This window comes from Cygnus atratus, chromosome 3, assembly GCF_013377495.2.
Source record: "Cygnus atratus isolate AKBS03 ecotype Queensland, Australia chromosome 3, CAtr_DNAZoo_HiC_assembly, whole genome shotgun sequence".
Taxonomy (NCBI): domain Eukaryota; kingdom Metazoa; phylum Chordata; class Aves; order Anseriformes; family Anatidae; genus Cygnus; species Cygnus atratus.
The window spans coordinates 84010439-84028734 of NC_066364.1; the positions used below are offsets into that span (position 1 = coordinate 84010439).

Consider the following 18296-nt stretch of genomic DNA (forward strand, 5'->3'; position numbering starts at 1 on the left):
CCTGCCCTATCTCCAGTAAATGACCAAAGTTACATTACAGATCCAAGCTCCAATCAATTTCAAGACCTATCACATGAAGCGGGATCTTCTAGAGCATCCTTACGTACCAAAGAAAGGCCATCAGACTCAGAAAAACCCTATTTGCATGCAATTAGACACCCCCTGATACACATGCCCATCTTTGAAAACAGTTGAACCCACTGCATCTCTTACCTGTATGGTCCTAGAGTCCTGCTGCCATAACACAAAGCTTGTTCCCAGGCTTCAAGGTTGATGCAGGCATCCATGGCGCAGTCGAGCATTTTCAGCTGGTAGATATTTGTGTCTGGAAGAGGACCCGTGTTGCTGCTCAAGAGACTCTGACATCTTGCCAGAACCTGCTCCCACTCTGTTATTGGCCTTAGTTAAAGAAATATCTTTAACCAAACAAAAATACAAGTCCTAAATGTTGTTGGGAAGGAGTGGGAGCTACAGGGCATTAAGATTAAAAAAGCTGCCATCACTCCAGACTGCTTCAATTCTTGAAAACATACTTGAACTCATAAGTGGCAAGCTTAGGTAACTATGCTTTGTTTATACTTAGCAGAACAACTGCTAAAGAAGGCAGTATTTCAAGAATAAGAGGTAAAAGAAAAAAGACAAAATGAAAGGATATTTTAATATCTAACAAACTAAAAATGGTACATTTTTTTAGCTTCTGAAAAATTGTTATTTACTTAAGATACTCCTCAAAATCTTACACCCAACAGCAAAAAACCCATGGAAATGTGTCTTCACAAAATGTTTCAGCAGCTAAAAAATGAAATTTATTTTTCTATGTACTAAAATAATGATACATACTTTCAAGCTGCCCAAGATTATTTTTTTTAATTATCATAAATTAGAACCTTTCTTGCAATTAATTAATTTTCTTTCTCCTTGAAACAGTTGTAAAGAACACTGTGGTTTTTTGTTGTTGTTGTTGTTGTTGTTTTTCCCCATGTATTGATGCAAGCTTCACAAATAGGAAAGAGAAGCATCACAGTTCTGATGTCTGACTGTAGTTCAGGTTTAAGGATCTTGGCAGTAAGGATGATTTTTACATCCAATGCTATAAGTTTTTTTGTATTTGGCAGAGAGTAAGCTGGGGCTTGCATTCACTTCAGTTGGATGTTCCTGATCACAAACCACTTATTTTCATTACATGTTAAACTGGTTTAGCCTCTCTACAGACCAGCTTCTCCTCTTGCTGACCACAGCTAAGATGAACACTAATATTTCCAGATTTAAATAGGTAATCAGTTTAAACAGTTTAACAGTTTAACCAAGCAGTTTAAACACTAAAAATGTTACCATACACACCAGTAAGAACAAATCAAGCAAGCAACAGAAGAATTATAGTAAGAGAAGTAATAACACTGCTTCTCTCATGGTCCTTTCTATACAATCAACTCAAGGACGTTCAGCAATTATCTTCATGACATTACTGAAAACGTTATTCACCCCAATGCAGCAATGGATTTAAGTGTGCAATGATAACCCTGTAATGAAGTAATTAGTCCTTCCTGAACACAGGAATATTTACATACTTAAATTTAAGAATGTGACCACTCTGTGGCTGGGCCAGAATTTATAGCATGGTTGTTACAAGGCTAAACTAATTATTTGTGAACTGCTCTCATGCCCTTGGATTGAAAGAACCATACAAGGGAAGGAATGTGTTATTATAAAATTGCACCTTAACCTCTATATCTCTGGCAAACATCCATGTAGTCTTTACAACTGATTAAGGACAGACAAACAGAAGAATGATGGATAGCATTTCCATCTGATACAATTTTTGTAGTAAGTATGAAGCACTGACTACAGCACTAAAGATTACCATTTTAGCTGATGCATAGTAGTACTCTGCTTTTATTTATATTATGTTACTTTGTTCATTCACTAGCATCTAATAGCAAAACCTGTTGGGACCAAATTTCCATGTACACAAACTGCAAACTAGAAAACTCACTATCAGCTGCAACAGGACAAAAGTGAAGCTGGCTGTCCTACATCTAGTCCCAAGACTAAAGGAGCAGCCTTCAAGCAGCTCTGCTGCTGTTGCGTAGCGCACAATAATCCCCTCACACTTGGCTTGAGCATCTCAATTTTTATGCTTAAACTAGAATTTGGTTCTGCGACAGTCTGCACACACATAATGTTTCAAGTTCTCTTAACTGCAGATTTAGCATTACAGCACTGTATCAGTTACAGTCAGTAGATCAGATTTTGGGAGTCACTAACTTTCTGAACTGTGGACGCTATTCATTTAATTTGCTAGAAAAACACATTTTCAGAAACTAATGAGTATGTGCCTCAGTCAGCAAGGAAGGTTTCTGTTCAGTCTTGGCAAATGGACAAATGTCAAGCCCCCTCCTCAGGTGCTACATTCACCAATTCATGACAATTAGCACTGGTACAGCACTGTGCTGCAATTGAAGGAAAAGATGTCACATTTCAAATTGCCTGAATCTGAGAACAGAAGCTGAACAGACAGCAGTGACATTTTCTTCAATCAGTCCCAATACCTTCTACTACAGTGCATTTGATTCATTTTTAAATATCAGTGAAATTAGCAAACTTAATTAAAGATCCTAGCAAAATTCAGTAGGTGCAATTTCTCCTGCATTTAAACATAGGGACATTAAATTGCACGAGTATTTTGGCTCCATACATTTGGTACCAACATGATTGTACCAACATGATTGCAGCTGTATATTGCATATTTACAATTTAATATTCAGGTTAAAACATGGGCCCTGAACTACAGCTGAATGACTGAAGATTCAGTATTGCCCATTTCAAGCTAGTGACTACAAAGGACTTTAAACCAGACTACAAACTATATGAGTGTTAAAGTTAGATAAGTATTTCCCTTAACAACAGTCCTTTTGCTAACAAACTGAATCTGTATGGGTTAGAAAGTAAGGTTTTTTAAAATTATTATTATTTTTGTTACAGAAAAAAATGTGATTACAGGTTTCCAGTCTGGAATATCATTATGCAAACTTGTTTTTTTATGCTGCTGAAAAGGAATACTGGAACATTTCATTCTCTCTAGCTCCAGATACAGCCTAGGTTTTGGAAAACAGTAAGGCATCTTGCTACAATATGATGAAATTCATGGTCAGTGAAATATCACTGAACAGATGAAGACAAGAGATGGATCAATGTGGCCATGCTCTTATAGTAAAAATCTCCACTTCTCTTATACTTGTCTTTTTTTTCGGTTGTTGATGTTTAGTAGTGTTTTAATTGGATTGAATGTCTACATGATGGCCATTAGGCTCCATTCCTGTTTATTAGTGCAAGATTATCCCATTCGATTTGCTTAATTATCAATTATTGTTATATATTATTATAACTTACAGTGATTCCATAATGCTTGCAGTTACCCTGACTGTAATTATGCCCTAGTTATTGCCAATGCTGTGCAAGGAGTGAGAACCTAGATTGTTCATAAAGGAACTAACAGGACAAAGAATTTAACAGCATTTCAGCTTGAAATGCTGAGATTTCGAAGTGGATTTATTCGAAGTGGATTTATACAAAGTGGTATACTGCGATGACAGAAGTCTAAACCTGAGCCAAAATATTGCTTCTTCATCCCAGGTACCTGCTATGCCTTACCACGAAGCAGTTTCAGTCCAAGTAATCAGAGGCTCTAATATCACAAGTACAATTAGGAATATTACACGTTTTAAATATACTCACATCGAATAGAATCATAGAATCATTTAGGTTTGAAAAGACCTCCTCTAAGATCATCAAATCCAAACAATGAATTACAATTATTTTTAAAACAACACAAGAATGGAAACTTTTAGGAAAAAATCTCAAAAGATGAACTGCTTTACTAAAGGGCTCTCTGGATTCTGCTCACAACTGAATGACAGTCTGTTGCCTGTCACTGAAAGGATACCTTCTTTTGATTTCGGATATCTCACTTCATTTACAGCATCTTTGACTTCTTTCCAGGCACACTCTTCACCTGCCAATTTCTCAGCATCCTGGTTAAAGGGAACAAAAGCATTTGATTAGAAAGACAGTAAAACTGAGAGTATGCAGTAATGATGAAAAACTGTCTTAAAAGATCTCACTGACAGAAGCGAGTTGTGGGGATTTTATCACTATTTTTTGGGAATGCACAGAAATTAATTTCACTTGATGTTCATACTCACCCTGTACTTGAAAATAAATGAGAAGATATCAAGGAAATGAATACAGACATGGAAATACTAAATACTCCAACCAGATACTAGATTTTATAACAAGAACTACGATCATTTGGAAAAGATAACCAGTGGCATGTGAATTTTACTATCAAAAATGCATGAATAAGATCAAATTCCCTCAAAGAACTGCTACCTAATATTTCACAGACCCTTAATTGCAATGTAGAAAGGGTTTCACATATAATTTTGTGCTGATTATAGAGACTTTACAAGCAGAGGGAACCTACCTTCACTCATTACAGTTGTAAGCATGAGCTTACGGGAAACGTCTGCTACTCAGAAAAAGCTGAACTTTGGTTTTATTTTATAATTCATTGTTATTTCTTCCCTATTACAACAGTTATATTGTCCTATCACTTTGTCATAATAAAGAAGGCAAAAATGATTAATGGTTACAGCAGTAAGGGAAATAGTTTCTTTTTCCAGCTCTCTAGCAGGGACTAACTGCACCTTAGGCAAGCCACTTGGAACAAATTTATTAAAGCATCTACAGACACAGCTAAGCATCTTGAGGGACTTCCAAAAGCATCTAGATATTCAATTTCCATTGCTGCAAGCACTTAAATACCTTTAAAAATCTGGCCTTTAAGACACTGCAGTTCATTATCTCTCTCCTTACAAAAGGCTCTGCTACTCTCAAAAGACTGTTGTAAGTGCAAATTCTTTCAGAAATATTTTAAATACAGTTCTCAAAGATTCCTTCAACAGGGATGGAGGCCTGGAGGTTAACAGAGAAAGTGTGTTTGAATCTAACCAACCACTCTGTAGCCAACAGATGCTCACTGTGTATATCACAGCACTACCTCTATTAAAAAGCTTGTAAGCTCTATCTGTCTGGAACAGCACAATTTTCTTACTCTACTGCTCCTTATTTACCATAAATTCAAATCAGGAAATATTTACAGTGAGAATCAGCACTCACTTTCACATTTAATTTGCAGTTTTGTCTTTCCATCTGCTCCATGAAACAACAGACCTCTGTGCATTCCTGGGATGATTAAATCAAGATTGGTATCAGCTGCCTCACTTATCTGTAGGATACAGATTACAAGGAGGGCAGCCTGAACCCACTACAGTTGGTGCATGCATTTCCCACACAATTAGTTCTCCAATCAAAAAGTTCACCTGGAAATAATTTTGTGCATAGCTGAATTTACCACCAAAAGACATAAGGTGAATGTCAGGAGAAACAAGCTTATGTTGTAGACATTTTATCAGCACAATTAATGGACATACCCAGCCCTGTTACAGCTTTGCAAGAGACTGACACCAAATCTGTCAGCTTCAGCATAACCTCTCCCAGTTTTTGTGGGAGTACATCAATTTCTGAATTCAGCCTGCTAACCTGCAACAATCCAATTCTAAAACACCTTTGTAGATCAAGTGCTGCTCGCTGATAGATCTGAAACATAAATCTGGCCTGTTAGATATTAATAATGACTTCTGTGAAATTTTAGGTTTAAGGAGCTTTGTGAAAAAGAAAAATTCTTTTAAGCCCAAATACAATTCTCAGTCTTTTTGTAGCACACAGTAAGCCTTACAACTGAAAACTCAGAAATAGGGAAATTGGGACTGATTTATAATTGAAAGAAAAAAACCTACTCGACAAGTTACAAGCCAATGATTGATGTGAAGCACCATTAGGAGTCACTTTGCTCACAGTGGGACTAATGGATGAAATCAGGTTACAGTGTTCATTGACATAACTCTTTCGAGTTGCTTTTCCTTGTCTTCTAGAATTTCATTAACAATACCAAGCAGTCCAAGTTTGGGGTTTCCTCTAACCTTTGCACTAGTGCGTAGGGTTAAGTCATCAATGGCTTCATATCTAGGTAAAGGATAGGGAGTGTCGGATGGACAAATAACCTCAAAACCCCCTCCGGAGTCATGGTCTTTATCCCTTTTGTAAGAGATTTAAGGATGGAAGGAGCTGGGCATCATGCCCAGCTCTGGGAATGATTTCAGTCCCGGGTTTCAACGATAGGTTTTCTGTTTTCAAAATGAAGTATTTTGGGGATTGGCTTACATAACAACAAGCAAAGGCCTGGTCAGCTCACCCTTTTACACTGCTCTCCATCAGGTTTTCATATGCCAGAGAGGTTCTGTCCTCTCCTAAACATTCTTGTTCAAGGTGCAGTGGCTGCTCCTAAACAGGCAGCCGAGCAGGGGCTGCAAAACCACCAGGAAGGCTTGTCACTGAGAACACTTCTGCCTCCCAGCCTAATAAGCTTTATCCAAGTAACTTGTTTCTCTCCTTTGGACAATGCTTTGAAAGTCATGGCCATGTGGTATGACTAAGCCAGCTAAAAATACAAAGCTGCCTTGGAGTTGGAATTATGGAAATAATTGAAGTGATTAATAGTTATGCCAAACTGTTTAATTTAATCTAAGAGCATGGCAGTAACAGCTATGTGAGATTTAGCTTTCCACAGAGCAACACCCATTGAAAGCACCTCTTTTCAGAACATGTTCCCAGTCAAACCTCCAGGTGTGCAGAGCTGCCAACAATAAAGGAAAACAAGTTTTTGTCATCTGTAGAAAAGGAGACTCCAGCTGAAGAAAAGAAAGAGGCTTTTGAATAAGAGGAAAGAGTTAGCAATGCTGTGCCTAATTAATTTCCTTATTTCTAACATCAACACTAAACTGAAGAATTTGTTCTACAAAACAACAAAATATTTGTGTCTTAGACTAAAAAAATAATTAGACTTATTAATAATCTAGTCACAGAAATGCATGACAAACTTATGATGACTTTAGCTGGCATCCTTTACAATTCATTTCACACACTGAGGTGTGCTGGAGAAAACTGAGAGTAGACGTGTTGAAGGCTCACGGGGAGAGCAGAAAAGACAGCTGCAATACACGCTTTTCCACAGCAAGAGCATAACCCCGTGATACTCTTAATAACATAGGTACAATCCATTGGAGGCAGAAGTATCACAGGATGTGCTAGCTGAATCCACAATCTAAGGTACAGAGAAAGACAAAATTGATGTTGTGACTTATTCTGAGCAAATTATTGCAGACAGAAGATGATTCCAGCACCTGTTTTCCACTTCCTTCAAGCATTTGCTGGGGAAATTTGTCTATTAAAAGGTGAGTTAAAATGCAATAGTAACATTTCAATTCCCTTTCTTCATTCTTCCAGTACTGCAGCAGGTGCTTCTACAGCTTTCCTGATGAAACACGGCTGGGGATTTGTCATCCTAATACTGAAGCTTTCTGAAAATCTCCATTAATTACCTATCCCTTGGGTTAACTATCCCAGACTGCATAGAGCAGTGCTTCTAAATCCTTTAGGCAAACCAATTTCCAGTTATATTTGGTTCTTCTAGTAAAATAAGCTATAACCTAAACTCTTCCCATCTGACACCTACCAAAAGGAGGGTGCTGTGTGCCTTCACATCTTCTTGAATGTAGTTTGGGTGCATTAAACACAAAGGCTCACCTACAAAATTTGACCAGACAAAATTCCACCCTTAAAATCTACTTGACTCTTCAGAATGGGCAGATGAAAAAATATTCTGTAAAGGAAAATTCTACTACCCTAAAGAACCATTTTTCCTTTCTTAAATGTGACAATGGTTTAACTGCATAAAGGAGTCAAGAAAAATATTAATATTTAAATATTTTCTTGAATATCATAATTTCTACAGCTTCTAGATGAAAATAACATTGGTTGTTATTTTTCTTTCAGAGTGTATCCAGCTTTCTTATCCAATTATCCTCTTGACTTTTAAATTTGTAGATACTCATTATGATACGTATTTCAGGAGCCTGAGAAAGCACATGAGCAGCTCTGTCCAGCATGTTCTGAAAATGCTCATACAAATAGTCTGTGATACACAAGACATCACTACATGTCAATACTTGCTTTAAATACTACCCAGTTTTCCACAGTTAGGTTCCATTAGTGACACTTATAAAAATGAAACAATAACAACAAAAGACTGAAATAAGAAAACTAGAGTATATCTGATGAAGAATATAATCTATTTGCATGGTGATCAAACTTTAAAAGTTCTACAGCCCTGGCATTAAGTGATAGGAAGATTTATGATAAAAGCACCATCTCCTGAAGCAGTTAGATATATCAGTCACCACAGAAATAAGCTTTTGAAAATGATTCACCTCTTCCATTCCCTCCTATTCCTTTGCTTTCACATTGTTTGTAAGAACTAGCTCTTTCCCTATCCGTTTTGCTATCCTGGTGTCCTGAACACATCCCATCCTTAACTGACCTCTCCTTAGAAAGAAGCAAAATCTTCAAAGTACAGATAAATGATTCTCATTCCTTCCTGTTTACTCCACTCTTCTTTCCCTGACTATTTCTCCATTTCTCATACTTCTTAAAAGTTTCCCCTACCTATTCATTTCAAGCACTACTGCTTTTGCACTTTGCTTTAGCAGTCATTGATATTTGCTATCCCAATATTTAAAATGCTGACTGTTAAAACATTCCCGTGTGGACATCCTCAGGGAGAAGACATCTCTCTCACCAAAGCAAGAATAGCCAATGAATCAGCATCATTGTCTCTTCTGCACAAATGTGCTCCTGCAGCCCCACCATTGCTCTTCAGAGATGCTCTTCATCTCTGAGTCTCTTTACAATGAAAGGGTTGATTAAGAGCTAGTCCTCCTTTCATACTTAGGCTACAGCACAGAAATAGGAAATGGGTTTTTTCTCCTCTCTACAAGGTTCTTTCTCCTTGTCACAGATAGAGGTAGAGAAACAAACCAGAAATTTGCCATGGAGAGAAACCGTGAAACTCTCCCTGCCTCCGTCTGTAAGGGAGAAGTGGGGACAGGAAACTCCACACAATAAGTAACTCTTACATCTCTCTTTCTCCTTCCCATCCTTTCTCTAGAAGAAGTAGGTCCAAGGACATCTGGTGTTCAGCTGTCTAGTCCCATACAGGTAGAAATGAGCAAAGCTTTGTAAGGGATACAGAATGCCAGGTTGCTCTGAGAGGAGAGAAAAACAAGGTCTAAAGTCTTCCATGGCCAGGATCTTCTCTTCTAAACACACAAATGAAATACACGTGTGCAATGTAAACACCAGTGAATGTCAGTTTCACAACATTAAAAGCCTATAACTACAGTTCAAACAAAAATTATGGATTTAATATGAAATATTATTGGGTATATTTTTGCAAGACAAAAATCACACTAGATGATGATAATGGTTCCTTCTGGCCACAAAATCTGACTATATAATGATAATCCTGTGAGGCAGCACCATGTATTTCTGTTCCTGCTCTCTTTTTGTGGAAGCTTTAAAAATATCTTTAAAAAGGAAGTGTTTTGAAATTCAATATTTTAACAGCTTAAAAGCTATGGATACCTGAAATATGTGAACATTTCACAATAAAGTGCTGACCACAACTTTATGATTTGTTTAATTTCTAAAAATTTCAGTGGCAAGTACAGATGTGCACCTGGAAGAACAATTTTGACCAACTCAATGGGTTCAAATTAAAAGAGTTTTTCTTAGGTTTTGATTGAAGAAGGTGTCAGAAGAGTTCAGACATTTAAAAAATGGCATGACATTTCAAAATAGATCTCTAATACATTATGCTCTGAAAGCATAAATAACAGTTTTCTGTTTCTAATTCTATTTAATTTTGCAGCAACAACTGAAAGTGTGCTTCTAGTAACTCAGTAACTCACTATTTTATACATGGTGGCCAGAGGAAAGCATTAATTGAGAAGATATTGCAGATCCTGTTGCAGATCTCCCAAAGGCTGTGGTTTATTGAATCCTAAAGCTTTGTGTTTTTTTCCCTCACTTTCAGTCTTGAAAATGACCATGTCATGAACTATGTGTATATGAAATGGGCAGTGCACAGAGCCCTGGACTAATGAACTGTTGTGACCCAGACTCACCTGTGACTTCTAAAGATTCGAACGTTCCCCTGCCCTGCCCCATAAAAATAATAACACCAGCTCCACAAGTGCCAGTTCAGCTATCCTGTCCAGCCTGCACAAGGTTATCCTCCTCAAAAGCTGAGCATACAGCTCAGCTCTGCCATACAGATGTGAAGAGGGTGACAATTGTGATTCCTAGGCTAATCTGTCTGCAGAAGAAAATCAGTGTTACGTTCTGGGTAAGGCTACTAGGAGGGGGTGAACCCTGCCTCTGAACAAACTCAATTTGTACTTATTTTTGAATTCTGAACGTAAACAAGACACATCACATGCATGCCATATTGCAGTTGTGCAGTACATTGTGAGACAGACTGCATTACCTCATGTAATTGATATCGGCTGTTCATATAGCACTTATCTTCATGGATTACTGACTGTGGTGTCTGGAATGGCAAAAGAACTGCACGGGCTAGTAATACTCTAAATTGTACTGGAATATTTAAGTCATTCACACCATTTATGTTTAAGCACACTACTTAGGCAATCAAATCAAGATGAGAGTTTCTCTAAACCCTGTGTACAATCAGTGGAAAAAAACAAGTACCTTGAGATAGTTGTATGAATATAATTTCCTTAACATTATCTAACTTAACTACAACATTATAGTGTTCCTTGGAAACTTAAAATAAAACATCAAGAACAACTGTGGGACATTTATTGCAACAGAATGCTTTTAATAAAGAAAAAATTAAGATAAACAAATCCAATTTAATCTAACAAAATTAAATGGGACTCAGACCAATTTATCCCATAAACACCTTGAAGTTAATAAAGTTTTAAAGTATAAGGATAGAGAGGAGGAAAGAGTTCTCTGCCTCTTCCAGTTGCAAGTCCAATATGTCAGACTCACAGTTCTGCACACATAAAAAAATTGCATTACTTTCAGACTCAGACTCCATTCTTATCCACTGCAACCCACTTCTGTTCATTTCTGTGATTTATTTTTGGAAACACACATTTTTAAACAGCATTTTTGAAGAATACTGCATCTGTATTTTTTATGTTACAGAGGCAGTAAAATCACATCCCTCCTCCTATTGACTCCCCTGCTTGTAGACTCAATGATCACATTAGCCTTCTTTGCCAGAGAAAAACACAACATTTTTCATTTCTGTTCAGATACCCGTACCGAGATTCATCAGACCAAAGGTACACATTTGGACTAGCCTTCAATTTAGAGGCACTCTCATGGTGAAAGCTGTATTATTCTAAAACAAACTTCTAAAATACATTAGATGAATAGCAGTCAAAGAGCGTCCTTTTTTTCTCCATTTTATCCATAAAAGAAGGCTAGAGTAACTAGCTCAGATGCTGATGTTTATACTGCAGCTGTCTGAGGTTTGGTGAAATAAATCACAGTTGCAGATCTCCATTTCAGATGTGGAACGTGTTCTACCTTTACAGTGGTGGTGTATTTTATTTCAACAGGTCTAATTTACTAAGCAATTCCAGTTACTCTGTATGATTTACCTGTCCTCATAAATGTTTATTATTCTCTCAGTCTTTGTCATCCACAAATTTTATTGGCAATGATTTTGCAATTACTTCCAATTCATTCATGAAAATGCTGGGTACTGTAGAAACAGGGTCATTATGGACACACTCTGAAGCTATTTGGTAAGCATTATATATAACTGATGATTATGGTGATTTAATGCGTAAGTGTGGCATCAGAACAACCTTTAGAGTGTATATGTAAAAATTCCTGTAATAAGAAAAGACACCAAAATAACTAAAAGCTTTACATTAGTCTTGAATATCAGTCTCCTTTTTTTTTTCAAGACCAATGACACTCACAGGTCAAGAGTTATTATTAAAGCTTTTCTGTTTTGCATGTACTCTATGTGACAAAAATCTAAGTGAAAAACACTACAGACAGTATTTCTTCTCTCAAAAAGCACCATACAAGGATATTGGGTTACTTAGCAAGAAAGCAAGATGATATCTAAAGAGAATATAAACAATACATAGGGCTAATGCACTAAACTTCACAATAGCTCCCAGCCCAGACTTGGAGACTCTTTACATGAAAAGCACATGTATTTAACACATTCTGTAGTCATTTCAGTGAAGTTTTAATTATTCTGCTGTCTGACCAAAATATTTCCTATATTTATTTTTCAGCTGTGACCCCTATATACTTCTTCTTTTGCTGAAAAAGGAGTGATGATCACACAAGGGCTACCCCAGTTCTTTTCATAGTCCTTTCTCAGTACTGTTTCACAAAACCCCTGTGGGATACACAGTTTAGCTTTGAGAGGTCCCCACCACTGAGGCCCCTGCAGGATGTTTGGCACTTTGCAGGTCCAAGACCCCTATGTCTACAATGGAAATCGTAGTTCATTCCATAAGCAACAAGACCAAATTTTATGTTTGTGAGAACACTGCTATTAAACCTCCTAATTTCAGGAGCTTAGAGCTGACTAAAAAATCCCCATCTGAGCTGCATAAGTTACAAACTGAAATAAAAACAGATTGGACCATGGGAAGAGCAATAAATGGAAGTTCACTACTTATCAACTCATAAAGGCCAGAGGATGGGAGGAAGGGAGGAAAAGGAAAGGAAAGTATTTACAGTTTACCATCAGAGAAATAGGGCCCTATGCCAGACCACCCAAAAATTCTTGGCACGTTTGCAATTCCATTGTAATTTCCAGCTTTAGTCCAAAAAAACCCTCTGGGTAATTTGGTTACCTGAGGAAGGATACTGTTCAGCCTAATCCCTAGTAACCGTGTACTTGGTATTTCAGACTGTCTTAGACATCACACATTTGTTAAGGCAATTCCTAGCTCTATTAACAATTGAACTGACAACTATAAGGCAAATCTGTTTTGTTTCTTAAGACCGCACTTTATGGACATGCAGGGTACCACTGAGAACGTTTAGTGGCTCAAAAGAGACATGTAGGTCTGAAATTCTCAGAATATTTAGGTATTCACACACATAATCTGATCCACAATCATGAGTGCACTTAAGTTTCAATGCATGCATAAACCTCATTGAAGTTAGTATTTTTGCAGATGACTTACTAAGTAGAGGTGTTGTTACTCCTGTGTCAAAGTTCTGTTTATGCTTCAGTGACTGAAGAGTTTGTGCCCATTGAATTATTGATTCCATCTGAAGATATATATACTGACACAAAGTTAGATATTTATTTTGAACACTCATTTGAAAACAATTTAAAATTTTAATGCATGATATATCACTTGATAAAATGGTAGTTTTAGTAATTAGGTTTTTTTTAATGTAAACTGTAATGTAAAATGACAATATTTATTGGAGCATACTGTTTTTGGAATGAATGGATATGAAACACAGGGAGTTTAGGATTTAGAAAAAACACATGCAAGATGATTAAGATCATACACAGTTGTTAATCTACTCTATACCTTAAAATATTTGACAAATCTCAAAAGTGAAAGTAGCAGTTCCTGGAGGGCTGATAAAAATTGACTGCCTATCTCACTAGCTTGCTGCTTCAATGTTCAATGTCACTGCACAAATCCACACTGACCACTCAATTTTTTTTTTTTTTTAAAGTCATGAATAAAAAAGGTAGAATTCATTTTGTACAACTACAGCTCTTATGAGAGCACAGTATCTGGAGTTCCGCCTCTAGAATTTTGCCAACAAATTTGATTGCTCCCTAACCGAATATCAGTTTCATAGCATCAAAGAAGAAGTATATGAATACTCTTAAAAGATGTCATCCAGCATTTCAGTCATTTCAAGAACTTCTGCTTTGGAGAATTATTATTGACTACCCAATTTAAGGCAGAAGTTCTTCCAGTCTTTAAAGCAAATGGGTGCTTGACACAAGCTGCTGCCAGTACCCTTCTACTTGTCTATTATCCTGATTCAATAATGCTGACATTTTAGTCACTGTCATGAAAAATAGGAAAATGGCCATATCCCAGAGTGTGAAGAGGACGTTCTATAAAATGACATAGTGACATGGAAACTACTATAATACCTACGAATTATTCTCAGAGACTTTATCTACTCTTTGAATAGCTATTGTAATAATGGCAGTCAACAGGAGCCAGCAGCACAAGTTTTTACGTGTCTCAGCAATCAGTGGTGATTAGCCACAGTAATTCAAAGCAAAGAGATGTAGCCTAGTTTACAAACCTGTACAGAGAGTTACACATCTTGACTTACATGTAAACAACTGTTTATGGGACCTGCCAGAACAATATTATTTGGTGATTCATCATCTATATTGGACTTCCAATTTTCCAAAACGGTTCACAGTACTAGCAATTTATTTATTTTTCTGTCTCCTGGTAAGTACAGTCCACCAAGGACTTTACTCATTGCTTAGAAAACGGGGATACTGTTCTCCTAAAATATTTTTCTCAGTCACATGGATATTTCACCCCTCTGAAAACCATGGTATCTCAACCCCTCTTTTTTAAAAACTTCTATTTCAGTTGAGGGTTTGGGAGAAGAAGCTCACTTCATATTCTAAACATGCAACCCAACCTTCATTAATGAAATGCAATGTACTAAGTAATCCAACTTCACAGTATCTTTATTCTCTATAACAAATGCCTGTAGATTCAAACTACTGTGTTACTAGGCAGTAGCTGGAATCACATCAAAATCTCTCTAAGCTCAGAATGGCTTTTTTTGTGCTTGGGAATATTGCAACTTTAACATACAGACATATTTTGAAAGTAAAATTTAGTTGTCTAGATATTGCCAAAGAAAGAGTAGAAACTTCAGTTTATGACCAACACTTGTCAGCACTAAGACAGTCGCCTATCTTTTCTAAAGCAATATGATGCAGCAGCATTTTTTTTCTTAAAGATTGTGGTCAAGTAAATCTTGTGCAAAGCTGTGATTCACTGTTCTACCACACTCCCCAGTTCAAGTCACTGCTGTGTAATCAACAGCCTGAGTAATACAATTTACTGAGCAATCTTGTGGAAAATAATAGGCGATCCTGCAATAGGTCAACAATTCACACATTCCTCTGTTGTAATTCACATGGCTAGAGTAAATTCAGCCTTTTCAAGCTTGCTGCCTTTTACACAACGAAAAGTTCCTATTCATGTCTAAAAATGAAGTTCACAAATGCAAAATTTATAGCTACAGTTTTAGTTACTGCATTGTTATGATATTAATTAAATTACTGGCAAGAAATTCATATGGCACGCTGCTTACAATAGCAGTTTTTCACTCCAAAGCAGGCAGTCTGTGGCTTTACAATCTCAAAAGTTACAGACTTCCTTGCTATTCACATGAGCTCAGTCTTTCTTTAATAGACCTTGGAGGATATTAGTTAATGACTGGAATTGATTTAGGCACTGAAGGGCCTGATTTTGCCTTTGTCTATAGTGCTTTCTACGAACTCAGCCAAAGCCCCAAAACTTGAAAAACTGCACTGTCAAAAAGAAATTAGAACGAAGTCATGATACCTGATGACTTTGCCACAGGGGCCGGGCCTAAATCAATAGATCAATTGATCAACCATTGAAAAATAACATTTAGCTTGCAAAGAGTTTCTAAAAGTTTAGAGGCAGCTAACAGGAAAGCCATCTTTATTTAAATAAGACAACTTGAGGGAAAGATGCAATTCATAGAATCATAGAATGGCTCGGGGCGGAAGGGACCTTAAAGATCATTTAACTCCAACCCCCCTGCCATAGGCAGGGATGCCGCTCACTAGACCACGTTGGCCAAGGCCCCACCCAGCCTGGCCTTGAACACCTCCAGGGATGGGGCACACTTCAACAATGTGACATAGGAAATAAGAGCTATATGAATCATTGTAGTATGTTTCATAGCAAGACGTTCTAAAGAAGAGTTCATCTTTTTCATTTTACTTGTATAATGGGTATTTCTTGAAGTTGGCCCTACAAAGAGGTCTTGATAATGCCCAGAACAATGTGGAAGACTCTTGAGAGTTAGATTAAGGACTTTTAGCTCAGTTGTTGTTGTTGTTATATTTGAGAGAATGTTGCATTCATGGCTCTTTGGTTGGCTTGGCCCTTCCAGAATCACTGAAATGTTTTTACTGTAATTCCAACAGTCCTCTCCCCTGACAGGAACTGCATTTGTATAGTCTCCACTCAGAGACATCTGGAAATACTGAGCTCTCATTTACAGTATATATTGTGGACTTCTGACTAGTGTGACTAATTAATATATTGATTACATTTTAATATAAATAATTCCATATTTTTACATACCTCTCCTAAAAAAAATTCAGTCAAAACAACTGCACTGCTCTGTTGTCATATAAATACCTTTTGCAAGGTTTACAAATCTATGTTCTCCTTAAATGGAACCATATATATTATTATTGATTTCAAGCTGCAGATATATGTTACAACCTTTCACCACACATTTTCTTTGACTGATAGGTGTCAGAGGACTTCAGGATAAAAAAATAAAAAACTTTTTTTTTCTTTTCCTTAATGTTTAGTCTTCAAATAAATTAAATAATCCAAAAAGATAGGACAGTATTCACTTAAATACATACAAATTATTCTGAGTTATATAATAATCTAGTACTTTCTATATTCACAAGCTGATTTGTATGCCAACCTTTAATATTCTGGGTTATTAGAACAAATATCAACTTCATTCAGATATTAACTAAAATGGATATTTGGGCTCAACATGTTCTCCTTTCCCTAAATTTAATCGGTTAGTGGCTTCCTGCTTACTTACTGTTTGTTGGACACATTGTGATGATAGTCTTTTAAATTAGTTTCTCACTTGGTCTACTCTATTCCTAATACCACCCTCATTGTGGTACTTCCACCTATATCTAGTGCATATTCCAAATAAAGAATGCCCCCCTTTAGCTGGAAGATGACACACACCTCAAGCAATCCCAGCCTCTTCTAACCCAACAATATATTTGCAAATCAGTGTTTGAAGCTGGATGTCACGAGGTATTATACACAAGTTATAGTAACCTCACTGAAAGAGAATTCAAGGTTTGTCTTACAATGAATCAAATCATAATTTTTTGTGGAAATACCTTTTTAGGAATCCCAAAGAGGTAACAAAGCCCTCAGGCTGCTTCCTTTAGGGCACAGTGACAATTTTTCGTAACATTTCTGGGCTGTAATGCACTGTCCTCTGACAGTGTATTAACAATGTGCTTAAATTCCTTAAGCAAAATTAATTTCTCCTGTCAACTATCAAATGCAGAAACTTTAGATGGAGTAATTAGGTGCTTTAAAAGGAGTATAAACAACCACCACATTCAGTATCTGTTTAGAAAAAAAAAAAGTGCAAAACAGTCTTCCAGAATCACTCTGGGAAAAAGGGTTTGGAATTTGTCTGACCTAATCTTATTTTTTTAAAAAAGCTGCTATTTCTCTCAGCATATTCTACCTTCTTTATGCTTATTTTGGAGTGCAAATAAAGAGAAAGACTTTTCTTATTTCTGTTCATCATTCAGCAGAGATGGAAGAGTGAATGCTATATGAATAACACCATCTGAAAAGAAAAATCCTAACACTAGTAATTAGTTCTAACGACAGTTCCAAGGAAGATGGATATCTGGAAAGGGGAACATTAATAGCTGGGCACCTAAATGTAGCCACAACAGCCTGAAACAGCAGTGGGAGCAGACTCTCTTCCCTTGGCAAAAAGAATATTTCTGCTTAAAACATCTGCCAAAGGATTTATATTTCCTCTCAGACGGCTGGGTCTAAAAGGAGTGAGGTTCTTCTCCCCTCAGATGAGCAGAAAGCTGGACTCCTTGGAGAGCACCACGCTCCAACTCCTATGTTGGCTCCAAAACATTTTTGGACCAGATTGATAGTGGTTTCCCTACCGAGTATCCCCTGAACAAGAAAGGAGTCTGCATACAGCTCTGAACTCCAGTCTACTTATGTGAACAGCGGTATCTTTTCCATGACCTTTGACAACCCAAGTGAGCTCTGGCTGACTTCTGCCAAGTCATGACCAAAGCACATTGAGGCAGTCCTGAAGTAACTGGGAGAGGTAAGTTGTCATCGAGGAATGATCACAGTCCATTTGTCACTGTCTAGCATTGTTTGGGGGACTGCCCTTTGATGGCAAAAAAATGTTGAAAGATGGAAGAAGCCTCAGAAGTAGTGTAAGAAATGCTAAGAGTCTGAAGA

At 37.0% G+C, this 18296-nt stretch overlaps 1 protein-coding gene across 7 annotated transcripts in view; it reads right to left on the minus strand.

The window, feature by feature from the left end:
* SMYD3 (SET and MYND domain containing 3) overlaps positions 1 to 18296 on the minus strand; it is a 387798-nt gene that overhangs the window by 48397 nt on the left and 321105 nt on the right. For all 7 annotated transcript variants that reach the window (XR_004781466.2, XM_035564736.2, XM_050710156.1 and 4 more), the window contains 2 exons: positions 3944 to 4031; positions 214 to 388 (listed from right to left, as the gene is read on the minus strand). Coding sequence is in view for 6 of the 7 variants with exons in the window: in XM_035564736.2 (XP_035420629.1) it covers positions 214 to 388; positions 3944 to 4031 (263 nt within the window). In the remaining variant the exon portion in view is untranslated. The remainder of the gene's footprint in view (positions 1 to 213; positions 389 to 3943; positions 4032 to 18296) is intronic.